The sequence below is a fragment of the Geotrypetes seraphini genome, chromosome 6, assembly GCF_902459505.1.
Source record: "Geotrypetes seraphini chromosome 6, aGeoSer1.1, whole genome shotgun sequence".
NCBI classification, from domain to species: domain Eukaryota; kingdom Metazoa; phylum Chordata; class Amphibia; order Gymnophiona; family Dermophiidae; genus Geotrypetes; species Geotrypetes seraphini.
Window position 1 is genome coordinate 201,222,433 of NC_047089.1, and position 18,020 is coordinate 201,240,452.

The window sequence follows — 18,020 nt, forward strand, 5'->3', positions numbered from 1 at the left end:
GCACAACTCACAACCAACAGGAGGACAGCTAACAGGAGGTCAGGACACACACAGCCGGCTGGGACAGAAGTTTCACATAGACACAGACAACTCAGAAGGGGAACAGGATATGATTCTCCACGGAAGCCAGAAGATGAGCTTTCCTGTCTTCTGCATCGGCTGCAGTATGTATGACTACCTCCCCTCGGGGACTAGGGCATACGTTTGCAGCCGATGCAAGGAGCTGGATAGCCTGAAACAGCAAGTCTGGCAGCTGGAGGGAATTGTGATAGAACTAGAAGAACTCCTCGCCAGGAAAGAAGAAGACCGCAAGCAGGAGAAGTTGCTAGAGGAGTCCAGTACAAGCGAAGTGATCGAAGAACTGGAGAGATTCATCGAGGAAGCCCATCAGCAACATGTGGAGGACCCAGGGCTGAAGATCAGTACCCGAACACCAACCATGGAAGAGGGCCCAGGCGATATGGAAGGAGGCACCACTACAGTTGAAGAAGAAGCTGAAGCGGAGGTCGAGGACAAGCACACACTTAGCGGAAATGAGAGCCCGTCTGAGGATGCATCGCAGAAGAGAGAAGACAGGTCCTATACCATGGATACAGGCTTGCGACCCCCTAAGAACCCCCGAATAAAGAAGACAGGGATCATCGTTGGAGATTCCATCATACGCAATGTCGACAGCCACATCGCAGGAGGAAGGGAAGATAGACTGGTCACCTGCCTGCTGGGTGCAAGAGTGAAGGATGTGGCCAGCAAGATCACCATGATCATAGACAGAGCAGGAGGAGAGGACACTGCTATGATTATCCACGTGGGAACCAACGATGTGAGCGGACGGAAGTACGACAGGGAAGAGATGAAGGGCCAACTCCGTTCGCTCGGAAGAAAACTGAAGGTCAGGGAGGTGAAAGTGGCCTTCTCCGAAATACTCCCGGTACCGAGAGCGGATGGAAAGAGACAGGATGAGCTGCGAGAAATCAACGCCTGGATGAGACGATGGTGTGACGAGTAGGGTTTCGACTTTGTGTGCAACTGGAAGGCATTCTGGGGAAGAGGCAGATACTATAGAAAGGATGGCCTATACCTCACCAAGCAAGGAGCAAGAGTCTTGGCTGAAAACATGAAAAAGACCATTGAGAAGGCTTTAAACTAAGGAACAGGGGAGAGCCGACAGTCGACAACCAGTCGATGACCCGGGCATCAGGAGATCCCAAAGAAGGAACTATGAACAACTGCTCAGATAAAGGGGAAGAGCATGTCGTAATCAAAAGTGACAGAGAAAGAGCGCAAATAGATACAAAAAGGGTTGTGAAAACTAAAAAGTCCAAGAAGATAGTACAAAGGGAGCTCAAATGTATGTACACGAATGCCAGAAGTTTGAGAAACAAAATGGGGGAACTGGAAGCACTAGCAAGACGAGAAGAACTAGATGTTATTGGAATAACCGAAACATGGTGGAACGAAGAAAATGAATGGGACACAGTACTGCAGGGATACAAACTATACAGAAAGGATAGAATAGGGCAAAAAGGGGAGGTATTGTCCTGTATGTTCAAGAAGGAGTAGAATCTATCAGTGAAGGGAAGATGGAAGGAAAAGAAAAACTGGAGTCCCTATGGATAAAGATTCCTAGACAGAATGAAACAGACACTAAAATTGGCCTCTATTATCGATGGAAGAAGCAGACACAGAAATGATAGAGGAAATCAACCATGAATGTAGAACAGGTAACGTAACGATCATGGGAGACTTCAACTTTCCGGGGATAAACTGGAACCTGGGAACCTCAAACTGCGGCAGGGAAAGAAAGTTCATGGAAAAAATAGGGGACTACTTCCTAGAACAAATGGTGGGAGAACCGCAACCTTGGACTTAGTCCTAAATGGCATAACTGGAACGACAACAGATGTGGAAGTCACGGTTCGCTGGGGACAAGCGATCACAACATGATCAATTTTAAAATTGGCATCAGGAAGGGGAAACGAACCAAGACCCTAACCACAACCTTTAACTTCAGAAAAGGGAATTATGACAGCATGAGAACCATGGTTAAAAAACGGCTCAAGAAAAGGACAGCCGAAGTCAAAATGGTCAATCAAGCATGGTCCCTACTAAAAAATACCATCACTGAAGCGCAGAATCTCTACATTCCGCAGATAACCAAAGGAAGGAATATTAGGAACAAAAGAGAACGAGCTTGGCTAACTAAAGGGGTGAAGGATGCAGTAAGGGAAAAGAGTAACTCTTTTAAAAAATGGAAACGCGAACGAACGACAGAGGCCTGGAACAGTCACAAGGTTGACCAGAAGAAGTGTCACAAGGCGGTAAGAGACGCCAAAAAGGTCTATGAGGAAAAGATAGCACAAGAAGCCAAAAACTTCAAGCCCTTTTTTAGATACATAAAAGGGAAAAAAATCAGCAAAGGAGGCAGTGGGCCCTCTCGACGACCAAAGAAGGAAAGGGTGCATCAAGGAAGACAAACAGATTGCAGATAGGCTAAACTCATTCTTTGCGTCTGTCTTTACCAAGGAGGACACTGCATCAATGCCCGAAACAGGGAAAGTATTCAAGGGTGGAATTGAGGAAAGCCTCACCAGAGTGAATGTGGACTTGGACATCGACAAACTAAGAAGTGACAAATCCCCTGGACCAGATGGAATTCATCCGAGAGTGCTAAAGGAACTTAAGATAGAAATCGGAGAGCTATTACAATCCCTAGCTAATTTCTCAATTAGAGCCGGGCAAATACCAGACGACTGGAAAATAGCAAATGTAATCCCAATCTTCAAAAAAGGATCAAGAGGAGAACCAGGCAACTATAGACCTGTGAGTCTTACGTCGGTGCTCGGGAAAATGGTTGAAGTACTAATCAAGGATAGCATAGTGCAACACATGGAAAATCACGACCTGATGAGAGCCAGTCAACATGGCTTCAGGAAGGGGAAGTCATGTTTGACAAATTTACTTCAATTTTTTGAGAAGGTGAACAAACATATCAGCGGAGACCCAGTGGATATAATATACTTGGACTTCCAGAAAGCGTTCGACAAGGTTCCACACACTAGGCTTCTGAGGAAACTACAAAGCCATGGAATAGAAGGGAATATAATAAAATGGATAGGCAATTGGCTGGAGAACAGATTGCAGAGGGTAAGCATAAATGGGAAGTTCTCGCACTGGGAAAAGGTGACAAGCGGTGTGCCCCAGGGCTTGGTTCTTGGGCCCATCTTATTCAATATCTTCATAAATGACCTGGAAGAGGAAACAACAAGTAATATAATCAAGTTTGCTGATGACACTAAACTATGTCGGACAGTTGGGTCACACATGGACAGTGAAGAACTCCAGAGAGATTTGAACCAGCTAGAGAAGTGGGCGGAAAAGTGGCAGATGAAGTTTAATATAGAAAAATGCAAAGTGATGCACCTGTGCAGAAAAAATAAGGAACATGAATATAAAATATTAGGTGTGACATTGGGCAAGAGCGAACAAGAAAGGGTCCTGGGAGTACTGATAGACAGGACCCTGAAGCCGTCGGCTCAATGTGCAGCGGCGGCAAAGAAAGCAAACAGGATGTTGGGCATGATAAAGAAGGGAATCACAAGTAGATCGGCGGATGTCATAATGCCGCTTTACAGAGCAATGGTCAGATCATACTTGGAGTACTGTATCCAGCACTGGTCTCCCTACCTAAAGAAGGATATAACCCTGCTGGAGAGGGTGCAGAGGCGAGCCACGAAGCTAGTTAAGGGTATGGAGAATTTGAGCTACAAAGAATGCCTCGGAAAACTGGGCTTGTTCACCCTGGGGAAGAGAAGACTGCGAGGCGATATGATAGAGACTTTTAAAATAATAAAAGGATTCGACAAAATAGAGCAAGAATAACCATTATTCAGGTTGTCAAATGTGACTCGGGCAAGAAGTCATGGACTGAAATTGAAGGGCAACAGGCCCAGGACAAATGTCCGGAAGTTCTGTTTCACATAATGAGTGGTGGATGCTTGGAATGCTCTCCTGGAGGAGGTTGTGACGGAGATCCCATTCTGGGATTCAAGGGCAAGTTGGATGCACACCTTCTTGCAAATCACATTGAGGGGTACGGGTAAACAGGGTTTTCATCAGGGAACACCTAGCTTAGCCTCCGCGTGTGTGGGTCGCCGGACTAAATGGACCTAAGGTCTGATTCGGTGAAGGCATTTCTTATGTACCAAACATAGCAGTCGCTGGCAGCATCTTTGAGCCACTGAGGTGCCAGCATCTGTGGCTTAGGGACGTTGCTGCTGCCTGCCAATCATAGTAAAGGGATTTTTAGGTATCTTCAGAGGAAGTCTTCAGCTGACATAGCTTGAGAGTCCTCATCAGCTGGAGTATTTTATATTTTGTACTTACATTAGAGGCTCTGGCAGAGACCTATTTACAAAGTATGTATTCTTCCCAATTAAACTAAACTAAAACTTAGCTTTTTATACCGGGTCATCAACCAGAGGAAGCTCAACTCGGTTAACAATAATTAAAAACAATGCTAAAATTGCAAGGAGATTAATTTTCAAAATGTTTAGCAAATAAAAAAGTTTTTAGTGATATGTGGAAGAATTGGAAAGTACTAGGGCATCTCAAAGTTAAAGGGAGTTCATTCCATAATTGAGAAAATTTAAAAGCCAAAGAAAGGCTAAAGTTCTTGACTCCTTTAATACCTTTCCTAGAAGGAAGGGAAAGTTTAAATTGTTGAATGCTTCTTGCGTAGGAAAATCTATAAACGTTCCATAGCAGAGCAACAAGAGGAATAAAAATACCATATAAAATTTTAAAAGTAATGCATATTAATAAAATGTCTTTGCTTATTTGCAAATTGGTCTCTACCAGAGCCTCTAATTCAGTAGCATAATTAAATGAAATAACTAATTCTGAAGAATACGGGGACAGGCGGGGATAGATTGGATTCCAGCAGGGATGGGTTTGATTTCTGTCCCCCTGCAATTCTCTAGTAACAGAAAGATTATTATCTAGGTAAAGAACCTAATCTTTCATTATCCTTGAGGTCAATAGCATGGAATCTTGCTTTCTTTGGGATTCTGCCAAATACTTTTGACCTGGGTTGGCCACTGTTGGACCATCAGACTGGACCATCAGACTGACCCAGTATGGCAAATTCTTATGTTCTTAGGGATTCACTTATACAATTGCTTTCTTAAAGTCCTGGCTATTTGTCTTGTTCCCTCTTGTGGCTGAAGAATATAATAAATTCTAGTTGAACTGTTAATGAAATAATTTCTAATGCACTGACACTGTGAGGAAAGGTGAAACTTGAAATGTTTTTTATTTCAGAAAGTTCATAATGTTGGTGGATACTTTTTATAACCTTGGGCAAGTTGCTTCACTCTCCATTGCCTCAACTATGGAGATAGAGAATACACCATATCTGAGTGTAACTCACCTTGAGCTACCAAAGGAAAGGCATGGGAAATATAAAAATAAAACTTAAATTAATATAATAGAAGACACATGGAAATGGGGAGAACAGTCTTTTTTTCCGAAGACAAGCAAGCCATTAGTATTCTCACATCTGGGTGATGTTATCCGATCGAGCCTGGTATGGGCACTGCCTAGTCTGTATACAGCGAGTGGGAAATTCTAGCAATGTCCCACTACGTGTGCATGATGCTTTCCCAGCTGATGCACAAGCACAGGTTCCTCAGTCTTATTTTTTCCACAGAGCTGAGCGGTCGCATCTTTGTGGTCTCTCTTCAGTGCATATCAACAGATATTTTTTCAGTATCTTCCCGTTTGAGGTTTGTTTTTTTTTTGTTTTTTTTGCACGAAGGTGCAAATTATTTGCATGCAGATGTGACCGATTCAATCGCTCAGTGTTCAATTGACACATTGCAAAGCCCTAACAGCAGTGACAGGGAAAGCATCCTCCTGTCACTGCTGTTAGGGCTTCTGGTTTTGTTTCCTGGCAGAAGGGAGTGCGCATCCCTCCTGCCATTTTGCCATGGGGCTGGGTGGGGGGGGGGGTCAATCAGTCTTTTTTTGTGGGGGGAAGTCCTTCATGGCAGGAGGGAGTGGGCATCCCTTCTGTCATTTGTTTTAGGTTCAGGTTGGGTGCCGCGTTTGTTGGGGGGGTGCACTATTGTCGGGGGTCATTGGGGAAGGCCGGCGTCGGGGAATTTTTTTCATATTTTCTTTTAATACATAATTTTTTGTAATACATGCAAAATATCTGTACCATTGAGAAAAAAAACAAAACAGGCAGACCAGTCGGTAAGACAGTTACCGGGGAGGGGAGGTCTTTTCTGGCAGGAGGGAGTGAGCATCCCTCCTGCCGTTTTGCCATGGGGCAAGGGGGGGGGGGTCAATCAGGATGGCAGGAGGGAGTGGGCATTCCTCCTGCCATCTTTTTTTGGGGCAAAATATCTGTGCCATTGAAAAAAAAAAAAAAGAAAAAACCCCAGGCAGACCAGTCCGTAACACAGTTACGGACAGGTCTAGAGCAATCGGATTTTATGATAGGTAAAACCCGATACTAAACAGCCAAATGATGTTAGTGTTTGAATTGCTTGGCTATTTTGCATGGGGTTTTACTAATTGCATGGATCAGATCAGAAAATGGGCGATCAAGGAGAAAAACACGTGGTGGGCAGTTTTGTGCATCGGGGAATCCGATCAATCGCTAAACTGGACAGTAAGTTTTGTGCATTCCCCAGATTGTGTGCTAATAGTGGGCCTCGGGACCAGTCAGTATCGGACCCAACACCAGTATGCTTAAAGGGTTCGATGTTGTCCTCGTTGGCATGGAAGGACCACAATGCTGAATGTTAGAGGAAGCCAGAGTGTCACAAGCATCAGTCTGCTTCGAAGCGTGTTTCCAGGAGCACCGGGGCATCAGCATCACTAGTACCCAAGAATTGCCAACACAGAGGATAGCTCTCCCCTCTTTGATGGAGGTGGTGGTGTGCCAGTCTTTGAGAAGTCAAGCTCCTGTTTCCAGTTTGATGCTGTTTCTCAGACTGATTCTGAACCAGCGCTTCAGCTTTTGCCAATGTCTGCGCTCAATGAGCAGTACTGGGCCATAATCAGGGAGAAGCTGGTGCAGATGTTTCATCTATATGTTTCTCAGGCATCAAGGGCGCTAGTGCCAGCTGAAACTCAGCCTCAACTCCTCCCTGAAGCCTCTAGTTTGCCCTCGGAGCAGTCGTTGATGCCAGTGCCTTGACATCGACCCATGCAGTACATTTCTCTACACTGGGGGAGGAAGCTTCTCCAGACTTGGGAAGAAGGGCTGTACCTTTTTGCCCTCTAGAGCATGGACAAGGTTCCATTGGGCTGAGGCAGACACAGATTCACTCTGCCCATTTGGAGTATTGTGAGGAGTAGGACGTGGACAGATCATGGGTGTCAGAGGGAGGAAGATCCACATTATTTATTAGAGGAGTCATATGGAGTTCCTTCTGTCCTCTCCCCACTTCAAGAGAGGTGTAAATCTCCACCTGAGAGTCTGTCATTCACAGGTTTTTTGAAGTGACTTCAGCTATCTCATTTAGTTGGAGATAGAGGAAGAGCCTAGGGCAGAGATGTTATCTGTCCTGGGTTATAAATCTCCTAAGAAAGGACGAGTCACAGTTCGTGACACCCTATCCTTAAAGATGCACTGATGAAAAATCGGGAATCTCCCCTCTCAGTGCACCTTGTACCAAAGAAGGTGAATATTTAGTATTGTATCCAAAAGGCTTGCAGATTTGAGAGAGTGCAATTGCCTCACTACTCTCTGGTGGTTGAATCTACTCTCAAGCTAGCCAGAAGTTCCAGGACTCATGCCTTGTCTCCTCCAGTAGGGAGGAAGGCTTATCAGACCTCAGTGCTCATTAACCACATCCAGTCCTACTAACTCTACACGAGCATATACTTGAAGTCTTTGGTATGCCGTATGCTTAGTCTTGCGGACTTGCTGCCTCAGGAGCAGGCCACAGAGCTTTGCTAGTTCGTCACTAAGCAGCTGGAGTGCAGATGTGGCCAGGGGTGCTTATGACACTGTTGATATTACATGCAGACTCTCCATTTTGAGTGTAAGGATGTGCAGACTCTCACGGTTTCATGTCTTTGACCTGGAACCAGTGAATATATTGTACCAAGAAGATAATCTTTTTGGGGATAAGGTGAAGGTCACAGACCTCATCAAGAATTATACCGACACTATTTAGTCTCTCTCTCAGCAACCTCCAGCTTTAAACTGAGCAGTCCCAGCCCCAGTGCTCCTGTCCACAGAGGACCCATCTAGCTCCCCAGTCAAAGCAAGTGACAAGGTTTTGACTGGTTCCAGGTGAGCATAGCCACCACCATCCATGTAACTAGTGGGAAAGAGGTTGAACTTTTACTGTGATGTCTAGTGGAGTCGGGCAGGAGTAATTTCCAGTCACTCCTACCCTTGCTGATGCTAGGTTCAAAGTGGTGATAGCCTAATGGTAGTTTTGTGGTACTACCAGTAGAGGGCATATTTCCATATAAGGGCTTTCATGACTTGAGAAGAGGTGTCTTTTGTCGGGAGGAGAGGACTTCAGGTGTGGGATCTGTTATAATACTTAATGAGGAGGGTCTTGTTTTGGCTATGCTTGAACTGAGAGGGAGCCTCTGGAGGGTTTTTATGCTTGAGTGGGGGAGGGCAAGGGCTCAGGGAAGCATTTCAAAGTATCTTTGCCCAGCTCCTTTAAGATGCAGCTCAGGAACATTTGGTTATCCCAGGACAAGTAAGCAGCTTGGGTGATGTCATCCACAGAGCCCGGATGCGGACAACTTCGCAAGCAGACTTGCTTGAAGAACTTTTAGAAAGTTCATGACTGCCGCACCGCGCATGCGCAAGTGCCTTCCCGTCCGACGCAGGGTGTGCGTCTCCTCAGTTCTCCACGGAGCCGAGAAATCCTATTTCGACACTCTACGCTAGACTCGGTTTTACTTCGTGCCTTCTCTCACTGCGGCTCATGTTTTATTTCTTTACAGGGTCACTGTGTTTTTCTTGCGCGTTTTATTTAAAAAAAAAAAAAAAAAGACTTAATTTGATTTTTCGTTTCTGTCATGGTGGGGCCTGCCTTGCAGCCTCAGACTGCGGGCTTCAATCTCGCTGAGGCTATTTTTCCGTTAATGTCCCGGCCGGTCACAGGCTTCAAGAAGTGGAGCCGTTGCCAGTGTGCGATCTCTCTTACTGACCCACATAGGTGGTGTGTTCAGTGTTTGGGACCTGACCATCATCCGGAGTCATGTGCCCGCTGTGCTACCCTTCAACCTCGAGCCCTCAAACCTCGTCGAGTTCAGGCGGGAAAACTCTTCGATGGTATGGATCCACTTTCCCAGGTCTCGACCTCGACCTCAAATCCGGTCAAGCATCTCACTGGGGTTCCGCCTTCTGCTTCGACCTTAATCAAACCCTCCGCATTCGGCGGGTCTTCATCCTCGAGCAAATCTGCTAAGTCTTCTCCTGACAAGACACTTGCTTCGCTGCCTCCCTCAGGTCAGGTATCAGCAGTGGTTATCAAGCTGCCCAAGAAACATGTCTCCAAGTCGAAGAGTCATTCTTCCTCCTCTTCCTCGAAGACTATAGCCACACCAAATGTACCAGATCCTCAAGTCTCAGTGTCACATTTGGAGGTCAACGCAGATGACATTAAAATATGCAATGTCACCTAAGTAACAACTATAGAAAATAGACAAATATAGTGGAAAATATAGATAGCAGATATAAATTCTCATAACTGACACATTTTGATATTACCTTTGTTGTCTGGTGATTTCATGAGTCTCTGGTTGCATTCCCTTCTGACTGTGCATCCAATATTTCTTTCTTCCTTTCTGCCTCCTGCATACCTCCTGCATGCTTCCTATCCTCATTCCATTCCCCAACCAACATCTCTCTCTGTCCCTCCATCAGTCCAACCTTTCTTCCTGTCCTCCGCCCCATTGGCAACATGTCTCTCTCTCTCTCTCTCTCTCTCATTCCCTCCCCTGCTGCAAAGGGAGTGTCTTTCTCTCTCTCTCTATCTCTCTCTCTCTATCTCCATGAGTCCAGCACTTTCTGCCTTCAGTATGCTTCCTCTCCTTCGGACCTCTGTCCCTCCATGAGTCCAACTTTCTTCCTCTCTCCTCCACCCCTATTGGCAACAAGTTTCCTTATCTCTCTCTCTCTCTCTCGTCCATCTGTCTTGAGAGGTCCAGGCATCTCTTCCACCCCCTCTACTGCCACATCCAACATTTTTCCTTCTCTTATCCCCCAGATCATATGCAGCATTTTTCATCACTACCCACCAGCCCAATGCCCATTTCTCCTTCTATCACCCCTCTCCAACACCATGCCACATCTCTCCCTCCATCATTATGTCCAACATTCTTCCCCCTTGCATCCCCTTCAATCTGTCCCTCTCGTCCCTCTCCACCACTATATCCAACATTTCTCCCTCTCATTCTTCTATTCCCCCATCCCCATGATTCTAGATCCTCTGTATTCATCCCATGCTTCTTTGAACTTCGGTGACAGCCATCTTTCACAACACCTTCTTGAAAGCTATCTACATTCAAGGAGAGAAAAACTGTCTTGCAGACAAATTGAGTCACCTTCTACAACTTCACAAATGGACACTCAATTCCTCGCCTCTTCATCACATTTTTTCTCAATGGGGAATTCCTCAGATAGATTGATTTGATTTGATTTCTTATATACCGCTATACCGTGAGGTTCAAAGCGGTTTACAATGAAGATAGATTAAAGATACATTAAAATAAAATAAATAAAAATGGTACTTTGGATTTCCCTAGCTGTCCCGAAGGCTCACAATCTAGCTAAAGTACCTGAGAAAACAATAAATAAAAATAAAATAAATGAAATAAAGATCTCTTTGTGTCTCCCTACAACAACAAACTGCCTCCGTTCTGCTCCAGGACATACTCCCCTCATCGACTGGAGACAGATGCTTTTCCAATGGAATGGATGAATCAGTTCCTCTATGTGTTCCCTCCATTCCCTCTCATACTCAAGACACTTGTCAAACTCGAACAAGAACATGCCACCATGATTCTGATAGCTCCTCGGTGGCCCAGGCAACCTTAGTACTCCCTTCTACTTCAACTCAGCAGCAGGGAGCCACTGCTTCTACCAGTTTTTCCCTCTCTGCTTACACAGAATCAGGGGTCTCTACTTCATCCCAACCTGCAAGTCTCTACACCTGACAGCTTGATACCTCTCAACTTAACTGCCACTCTACAGTTTTCTCACTCTGTACAGGACATTTTAGAGGCTTCTAGGAAGCCTATTACTCGAAAATGCTACAATCAGAAATGGACTAGATTTTCTGCTTGGCGCACCATTCATCACAAGGAGCCACAATCTACCTCCTTTTCTTCAGTTTTAGATTACCTGTTCCATTTGTCTCAATCAGGCCTCAGATCAACACCCATTCGAGTCCATCTCAGTGCAATTGCTGCTTTTCATCAGCCTATCAAACCCTTTCTGCTCATCCTGTGGTTTACAGGTTTATGAAAGGTCTTTTCAATGTCAAACCACCTCTCAAACCTCCTCCAGTGGTTTGGGATCTCAATGTTGTCCTTGCTCAATTGATGAAGCCTTCTTTTGAACCAATGCTTTGGCTCATCTTAAATATCTCACTTGGAAAGTGATTTTTCTCATTGCTCTCACATCTGCTCGCTGGGTCAGCGAGCTACAAGCTTTAGTTGCAGACCCACCTTTCACAGTATTCCATCATGACAAGGTGGTCCTCCGTACTCATCCTAAATTCTTATCTAAAGTGGTTTCAGAATTTCATCTCAATCAATCCATTGTACTTCCAGTGTTTTTTCCAAAGCCTCATTCTCATCCTGGAGAAACAGCTCTTCATACTCTGGACTGTAAGCGTGCTTTGGCTTTCTACTTGCAAAGAACTAAGCCACACAGATCTGCACCTCAACGTTTTGTTTCCTTTGATCCAAACAAGTTGGGACATCCAATTTCCAAGCACATCATCTCCAACTGGTGAGCTGCTTGCATCTCTTTCTGCTATGCTTATGCTGGACTGCATCTACAGAGTCGAGTCACAGCCCATAAAGTCAGAGACATGGTGGCATCAGTAGCTTTCCTTAGATCTACTCCTATTGAGGAAATCTGTAAAGCTGGAAATCGGTTCATACTTTCACCTCTCATTATTATCTGGATGCTTTTTCCAGACAGGAAGACCATTTCGGCCAGGCAGTGTTACAAAATTTATTCTCCTGAATTGCCAACTATTTCACCATCCCCATTCTTAGATTGGAGGTCACTCATATGTTGAGAATAGGCTGCCTGCTTGTCCTGGGATAGAGCACAATTACTTACTGTAACAGTTGTTATCCAGGGACATCAGGCAGCTATTCTCACAACCCACCCACTTCCCCTGGTTGGCTTCTCTGCTAGCTATCTGAACTAAGGAGACGCGCGCCCTGCGTATGGCGGGAAGGCACTCGTGCATGCGCGGTGCGTCAGTCGTGAACTTTCTTAAAGTTTTTCAAGCAAGTCTGCTTGGGAAGCTGTCCGCATCCGGGCTTCATGGATGACGTCACTCATATGTTGAGAATAGCTGCCTGCTGTCCCTGGATGACACTTGTTACGGTAAGTAACTGTGCTTTACAGCTTCATGACTTGATGCTTCCAAGATGGTAAAATAACCCTAGCTTTTGGCCGGGGTTCTTTTTCTAGCTATAATGCAGTTTGAGGTAAGCCATGTTATGGAATTTTCCATAGTAATGAGTATTTTGTATGCTTTACATTGCAATGCTATTTACCCTATGGTGTGAAAATATTTACTCGTTACAATGTGAAAATAAACAGAAGCCTTGGAGAACACAACCATTTCATGTTCTTCTGGTTTTCTTTTCTTTCAGCATCTACATTGGGAAAAGATTGACCACGTCTTCAGCCAGTACTTATTGAGTGTGAGAGCCTGCACATACCAACAGCCTGTAACCTAGTTACCATCACTTTCGTGCATTTGAACTCGACGCCCTCTTAAGCATGATCTGTCCTCCCCATTTTTAAAATATACATTTACATTCAGTAATTCTGTGTGGCCACTTTTGATGGAAGCTGGTTGTAGTGGGGAGTTTTTCCAGTACCCTGCCTCATCTTTTCAGTTAGTCTGACACTTCAGAGTTGCCTAGCAGAGTTTACAGTTGTCTTATCAGTGTGCAAGGGCTTCTTTCTATTCTTGCTATTCAGATGCCACCAGCAAACAAAATTTATCAGCCATGTTGTTTCCTTCATAACATAACTAAAACTGACCCACCAGCTGTAGTGTAAATGTTGAGTATTTGACCACAGCTATCCGTATCTTAAAAAGAAATAACCTGAAACATAGCAGAATTCAATTTAAGAATGATTGTTTACTAAAATTACCTCATATTATAAATATAGTTGAAAAAGAAAGACTAATCTGTTGCAATAAGCTGTTTGAGACTGGCTTTTGGGCAGTTCAGTATAGAATGTGGTATATAATACTGCTTTAACCTAACAATTCCCAGAGCCTTTTACAGAAAATGAAAATGGCACAAAGCTTTAAATCTGAGAAATTGAAATAATATTGAATTTACAACTTTTAATCCCTGAGCCAATTGTAATTTTATCCGAAAGAAACTAAAAGTTCTGAACAATTGAAAGGAAAATGTGTTTGACCCTCATATTTCCATATTATTTAAGAAAATATTTGACTGTAATGTTTTATTTTTAAAAACAATGTTAAAGATTTTCTAATTTTACTTTGAAATTCATGAGGCAACTCTATTGCAGAACTTCAATTTGTGAACACATGTGTTTTGACTAAAATACTGAAGCTGTTTTTGTAGTCCTGTAGAAATGCATGGCTGACATTATTCTGAAATCAAGTCTTCTAAGATATGCTGTTTCTTTTCCTTTTTGTTTACTGTGTGCTTTTCCTCCATGTTCTCTGTTTGTGGGTTAGTCCGTGACATTACTTGAAAAGGATAGAATTCTCACTGGTAATGTTGAGTATTCATCTTGCAAGGAAAATTAAGCATTTTTCATGAGTAATTTCTTGTTTTAAAAATGTGAACATTTAGTATCAAATATATTAAGCAGCAAATATACTTACCCTAAATTTCAGAAAATGTAGCATAATTCTGAAGGTGTTTTGCTTCATATATACTTAGATATTGTTGTTTAGAGACCTGGCAGGTAGCTTGTTTTAAATAAGTAATCCTACATGTTAAACCAGCTGTGCATTTAGATGACCTTTTGGAAAATGTTAAAGCTGTGCTTCTCAGAAATTGTAAGCAGGTTGGCCAATTAGTAGAAGTGCCTTCCTGTAAAGCTTCTGCATATATCAGATGTGCCTTTCTGAAACTGATCTAATGTATTAATGAAGCTGAAAGAAACCATTCCAAAAGCTTTTCTTTATTATAACCCCTTCCCCCCAGTTCTCCATGGTTCACTCATGGAAACCAACGTGCAAGTGGCACAAGAACAGATCCATAATAAGCCTCTACAGGGACTTTGCATTGTCTTGCAGTATTTACCCATGTAAAGGATTGTTCTAGAAATTAAAGGGGAGTTCTCATGCTTACATGCAAGGTGACTTGTCAAGCTAGGCAGAAGTTTCTGCCATATCAATAATTTGAACCAGGGTGGGTCCTAAAGCTCTCTGACTACTGTACATAGCCATCATGTGGTGTAGCAGCAGAACAGTGATGTCATATTCTGTTCCATTATGGGAAGAGGTCATACTTGCTGATATCACTGACCATCAAGCTAAATGTTCAGGCTCTCGTCCAGGCTAGGCTCAGGAACAAGACCATATGTTTTGAGCTGAGTTTATTCATTAAGCTGAATCTAGACATAGCGAATGGGCATGCTAATCATGTGAAGACTTTTCCTTTATTTGCAATTAAACACTTGATTTTCCCTTTCTAGCACTTAATTTTGAGAGGAATATTAGTTTTAGTTTGTCTCTAGAATGCTCTAAAAATGACAGATGCTTTTACACTAACATTCACCCTAACATTTAGAGACCTGTATAAAGAAAAGGAGCCAATTTTCTCAGCATTGATTAATGGGAGGAATGAAAAATACAGTCATGTATGGAAACAATTCAGAGGAAATTGGTGGGGGAGGAATCACCCACTCTTTACAAATTAAAGGGTATATGGGTGATGAACTTTAGAATAATAGACCCATATGCTGTACACTTGAGCATTTCAAGAATTTGTGAAGATATAAATGCTATTTTTTTAATATATCGGTATAATAGTGGTTATGATGCAGGATGATGGTGCAGTCCAACATTATTCTCTGCTTTTAAATGGTTTACAGTGGCAACAGGAGTGAAGCTTCTGCTTTGACACTGGAATGTTTATTACATAAGGTACAGTGACATTTCCTGTAAGCCACACAGTAAGCCACACTGAGACAGATTGATCCATGTTCCAGATCTTGTTATGAAATGCTCAAGTGTTCTGCAGTCTTGGGACTGGATCTGAGCCAGAGAGCAGGGCCTCTGGCCCTGCTGCTGTTATCCTTATTATTGGAAAATCCCAACTTTCAGCTCTCCAGAACTATGGAGACACAGACAAATAATTGGTGAAGTGTACTGTGTGTTTTTAAAAAACATATCGACACATTACCTGCAAAGCACAGTAGCCACTTTGGCAGAATATTCTGAAATGAATATGTGGTAGCCATTGTTTTATCTTTGCTTAAGTTGAAAGAACCATATACAAATTTACCAAAATATTACAGTATGGAGAATTATTTTCCTCAAAAGATTCCCATTTTGATAATTTCAGATAATTTTAAATGTTTATCAACATATATTTAAATGTTGTTTATCAAAATATATTTCAAAGTTGAAATTGTGTTCGTAGGCCTGTCTAAAATAATGCATTGTTTTTATTTATTGTGAGAAAATAACACAGGTCACTTATCTCCTGTTACCACTGACCATTGAGCAATGTTAATCCATCATTTGAAAACTGTTGAAATTGAAAAGGGGTTGTGTTTCGGAGCTTGGAGGTTTTGTAGTAGAAGGTTTCAACAGCTTTATATCTGCGTACAGTTTTGAAACAAAAGATAAACACTTTTTTTTTTCATACATTATGAAAACTGACTTAATCCTTGTAAATAAGATGGAAAGCAAGGTACAGAAATGGTGCAGATATAGAAATACAGAGGAAAAGTTTCTGCCACAAAGACCCATTTACAATACATATGTTTTTTAAGAAAGTGAAAATTGAAAACTATAAAATTGAATAGTGTTTTTTGACACATTTTGTTGACATTGTTGGAGTTATAACTGAGCCAAAGTGATTATGCATTATACAGATATTTAGTTAGCATCTTGTAACATATGCAGTTTACATGTATGAGTTGTAGCTGTAATCATTTTGTGCCATTAAAACCTTCTAAAACTGTTTTACTTTCAAGCTTAAAAATTAATAGAAGTATATTCCTCTATGTGCCTGATATTTATAGTCAGGATTGTTTATTTTATTTATTTAAAAAGAACTTGTTTCACAAAACATTGTAGGTGGATTGCATTTGATCACATATATAACACATATAAAAATTACAGTGCATGACTCTGCAAAAAAAAATTTTCTCATTTAATATCTTTGGGCTCCTTTTACAAAGCTGCACTAACAATTCCTGCATTGCAAATATGATGAAGCCCATTCAATTCTTATGGGCTCCATCGCATTTGCTGTGTGGGAATTGCTTGTGAGGCTTTATAAAAAGAGCTCATTGTCTCTTTATCACTATATAGACTTCCTATGACTTTCATGACCTTTTCATTGGTAAAAGAAACATTTTAATCATAAACTCTCTAAAATTTTGAATCCTTTCTCATTCCTTTGGGTGATAAATTTCAGAGTTGGGGCCCAACAATATAAAATACTAGCTGATGCCCCGGCGTTGCACGGGTATTTAATTATAGCAATAACACTGTAAATGGATTCAAATAAAGATACTTTATAGTGGTGAATGAAATTATTTTTTTACAGCTTTATAAAAAGTACAATATTCAAATTATAAAGTGAAATATTTGACAAAATGAATACAATACAACTAACACAAAACTTGATTATAAACAACATTTTTAGTTTCACCTCCAGGAGCAAGAACATATACATTCTTGGGTGAACCCACCCTTGAGCAAGCAACATAGAGTTGTCCATGGGAAAAACAGGGGGATCTTAAATCCACTCCACAGTATGTAATAGTCTGTCCTTGTGATTTGTTGATTGTGATAGAGAATGCAAGTCTCACTGGAATTTGCAATCTCTTAAACTGAAAAGGAAGATCTGTTGGAATAAGTGGTATCCGCGGGATAAATACGGTTTCGCCTTGTCCCTTTCCGGTTAAGATAGTCGCTTCAATTACATTGGCCAGTAACCTCTTTACACAAAGCCTTGTGCCATTGCAAAGTTTTGGTGGGTCAAGGTTGCTAAGTAAAATAACTGGAGATCCCACAGCTTTTTACATTTTTTCCATTGACTTGAATGGGTGAAATCAGATTTTCTGTTTGTAGCTCCGCCCACGTGTGCAGGTGGGCCGCTAGACCCCCAGAACATATCACCCCAGGTAGTGAGGGATCTGCATACCAAGTTTCGTTCAAATCGGTCCCACAGCTTTTTACATATTTTCCATTGACTTGAATGGGTGAAATCAGATTTTCTGTTTGTAGCTCCGCCCATGTGTGCAGGTGGGCCGCGAGACCCCCAGAACATATCACCCCAGGTAGTGAGGGATCTGCATACCAAGTTTCGTTCAAATCGGTCCCACAGCTTTTTACATTTTTTCCATTGACTTGAATGGGTGAAATCTGATTTTCTGTTTGTAGCTCCGCCCACGTGTGCAGGTGGGCCGCGAGACCCCCAGAACATATCACCCCAGGTAGTGAGGGATCTGCATACCAAGTTTCGTTCAAATCGGTCAAGCCGTTTTTGCGTGATCGCGGCACATACATACACACGATTTTATATATATAGAAGATTGATGCCCGGTATTC

At 42.5% G+C, this 18,020-nt stretch overlaps 1 protein-coding gene across 5 annotated transcripts in view; it reads left to right on the forward strand.

Moving 5' to 3' along the window:
- Positions 1–16,428, forward strand: part of BNIP3L (BCL2 interacting protein 3 like) — a 52,580-nt gene extending 36,152 nt beyond the window's left edge. For all 5 annotated transcript variants that reach the window (XM_033949476.1, XM_033949480.1, XM_033949479.1 and 2 more), the window contains exon 7: positions 12,886–16,428. In XM_033949476.1, coding sequence (XP_033805367.1) covers positions 12,886–12,934 — 49 coding nt within the window. In that variant the 3' untranslated portion in view covers positions 12,935–16,428. The remainder of the gene's footprint in view (positions 1–12,885) is intronic.
- The last annotated feature ends 1,592 nt before the right edge of the window (positions 16,429–18,020 follow it).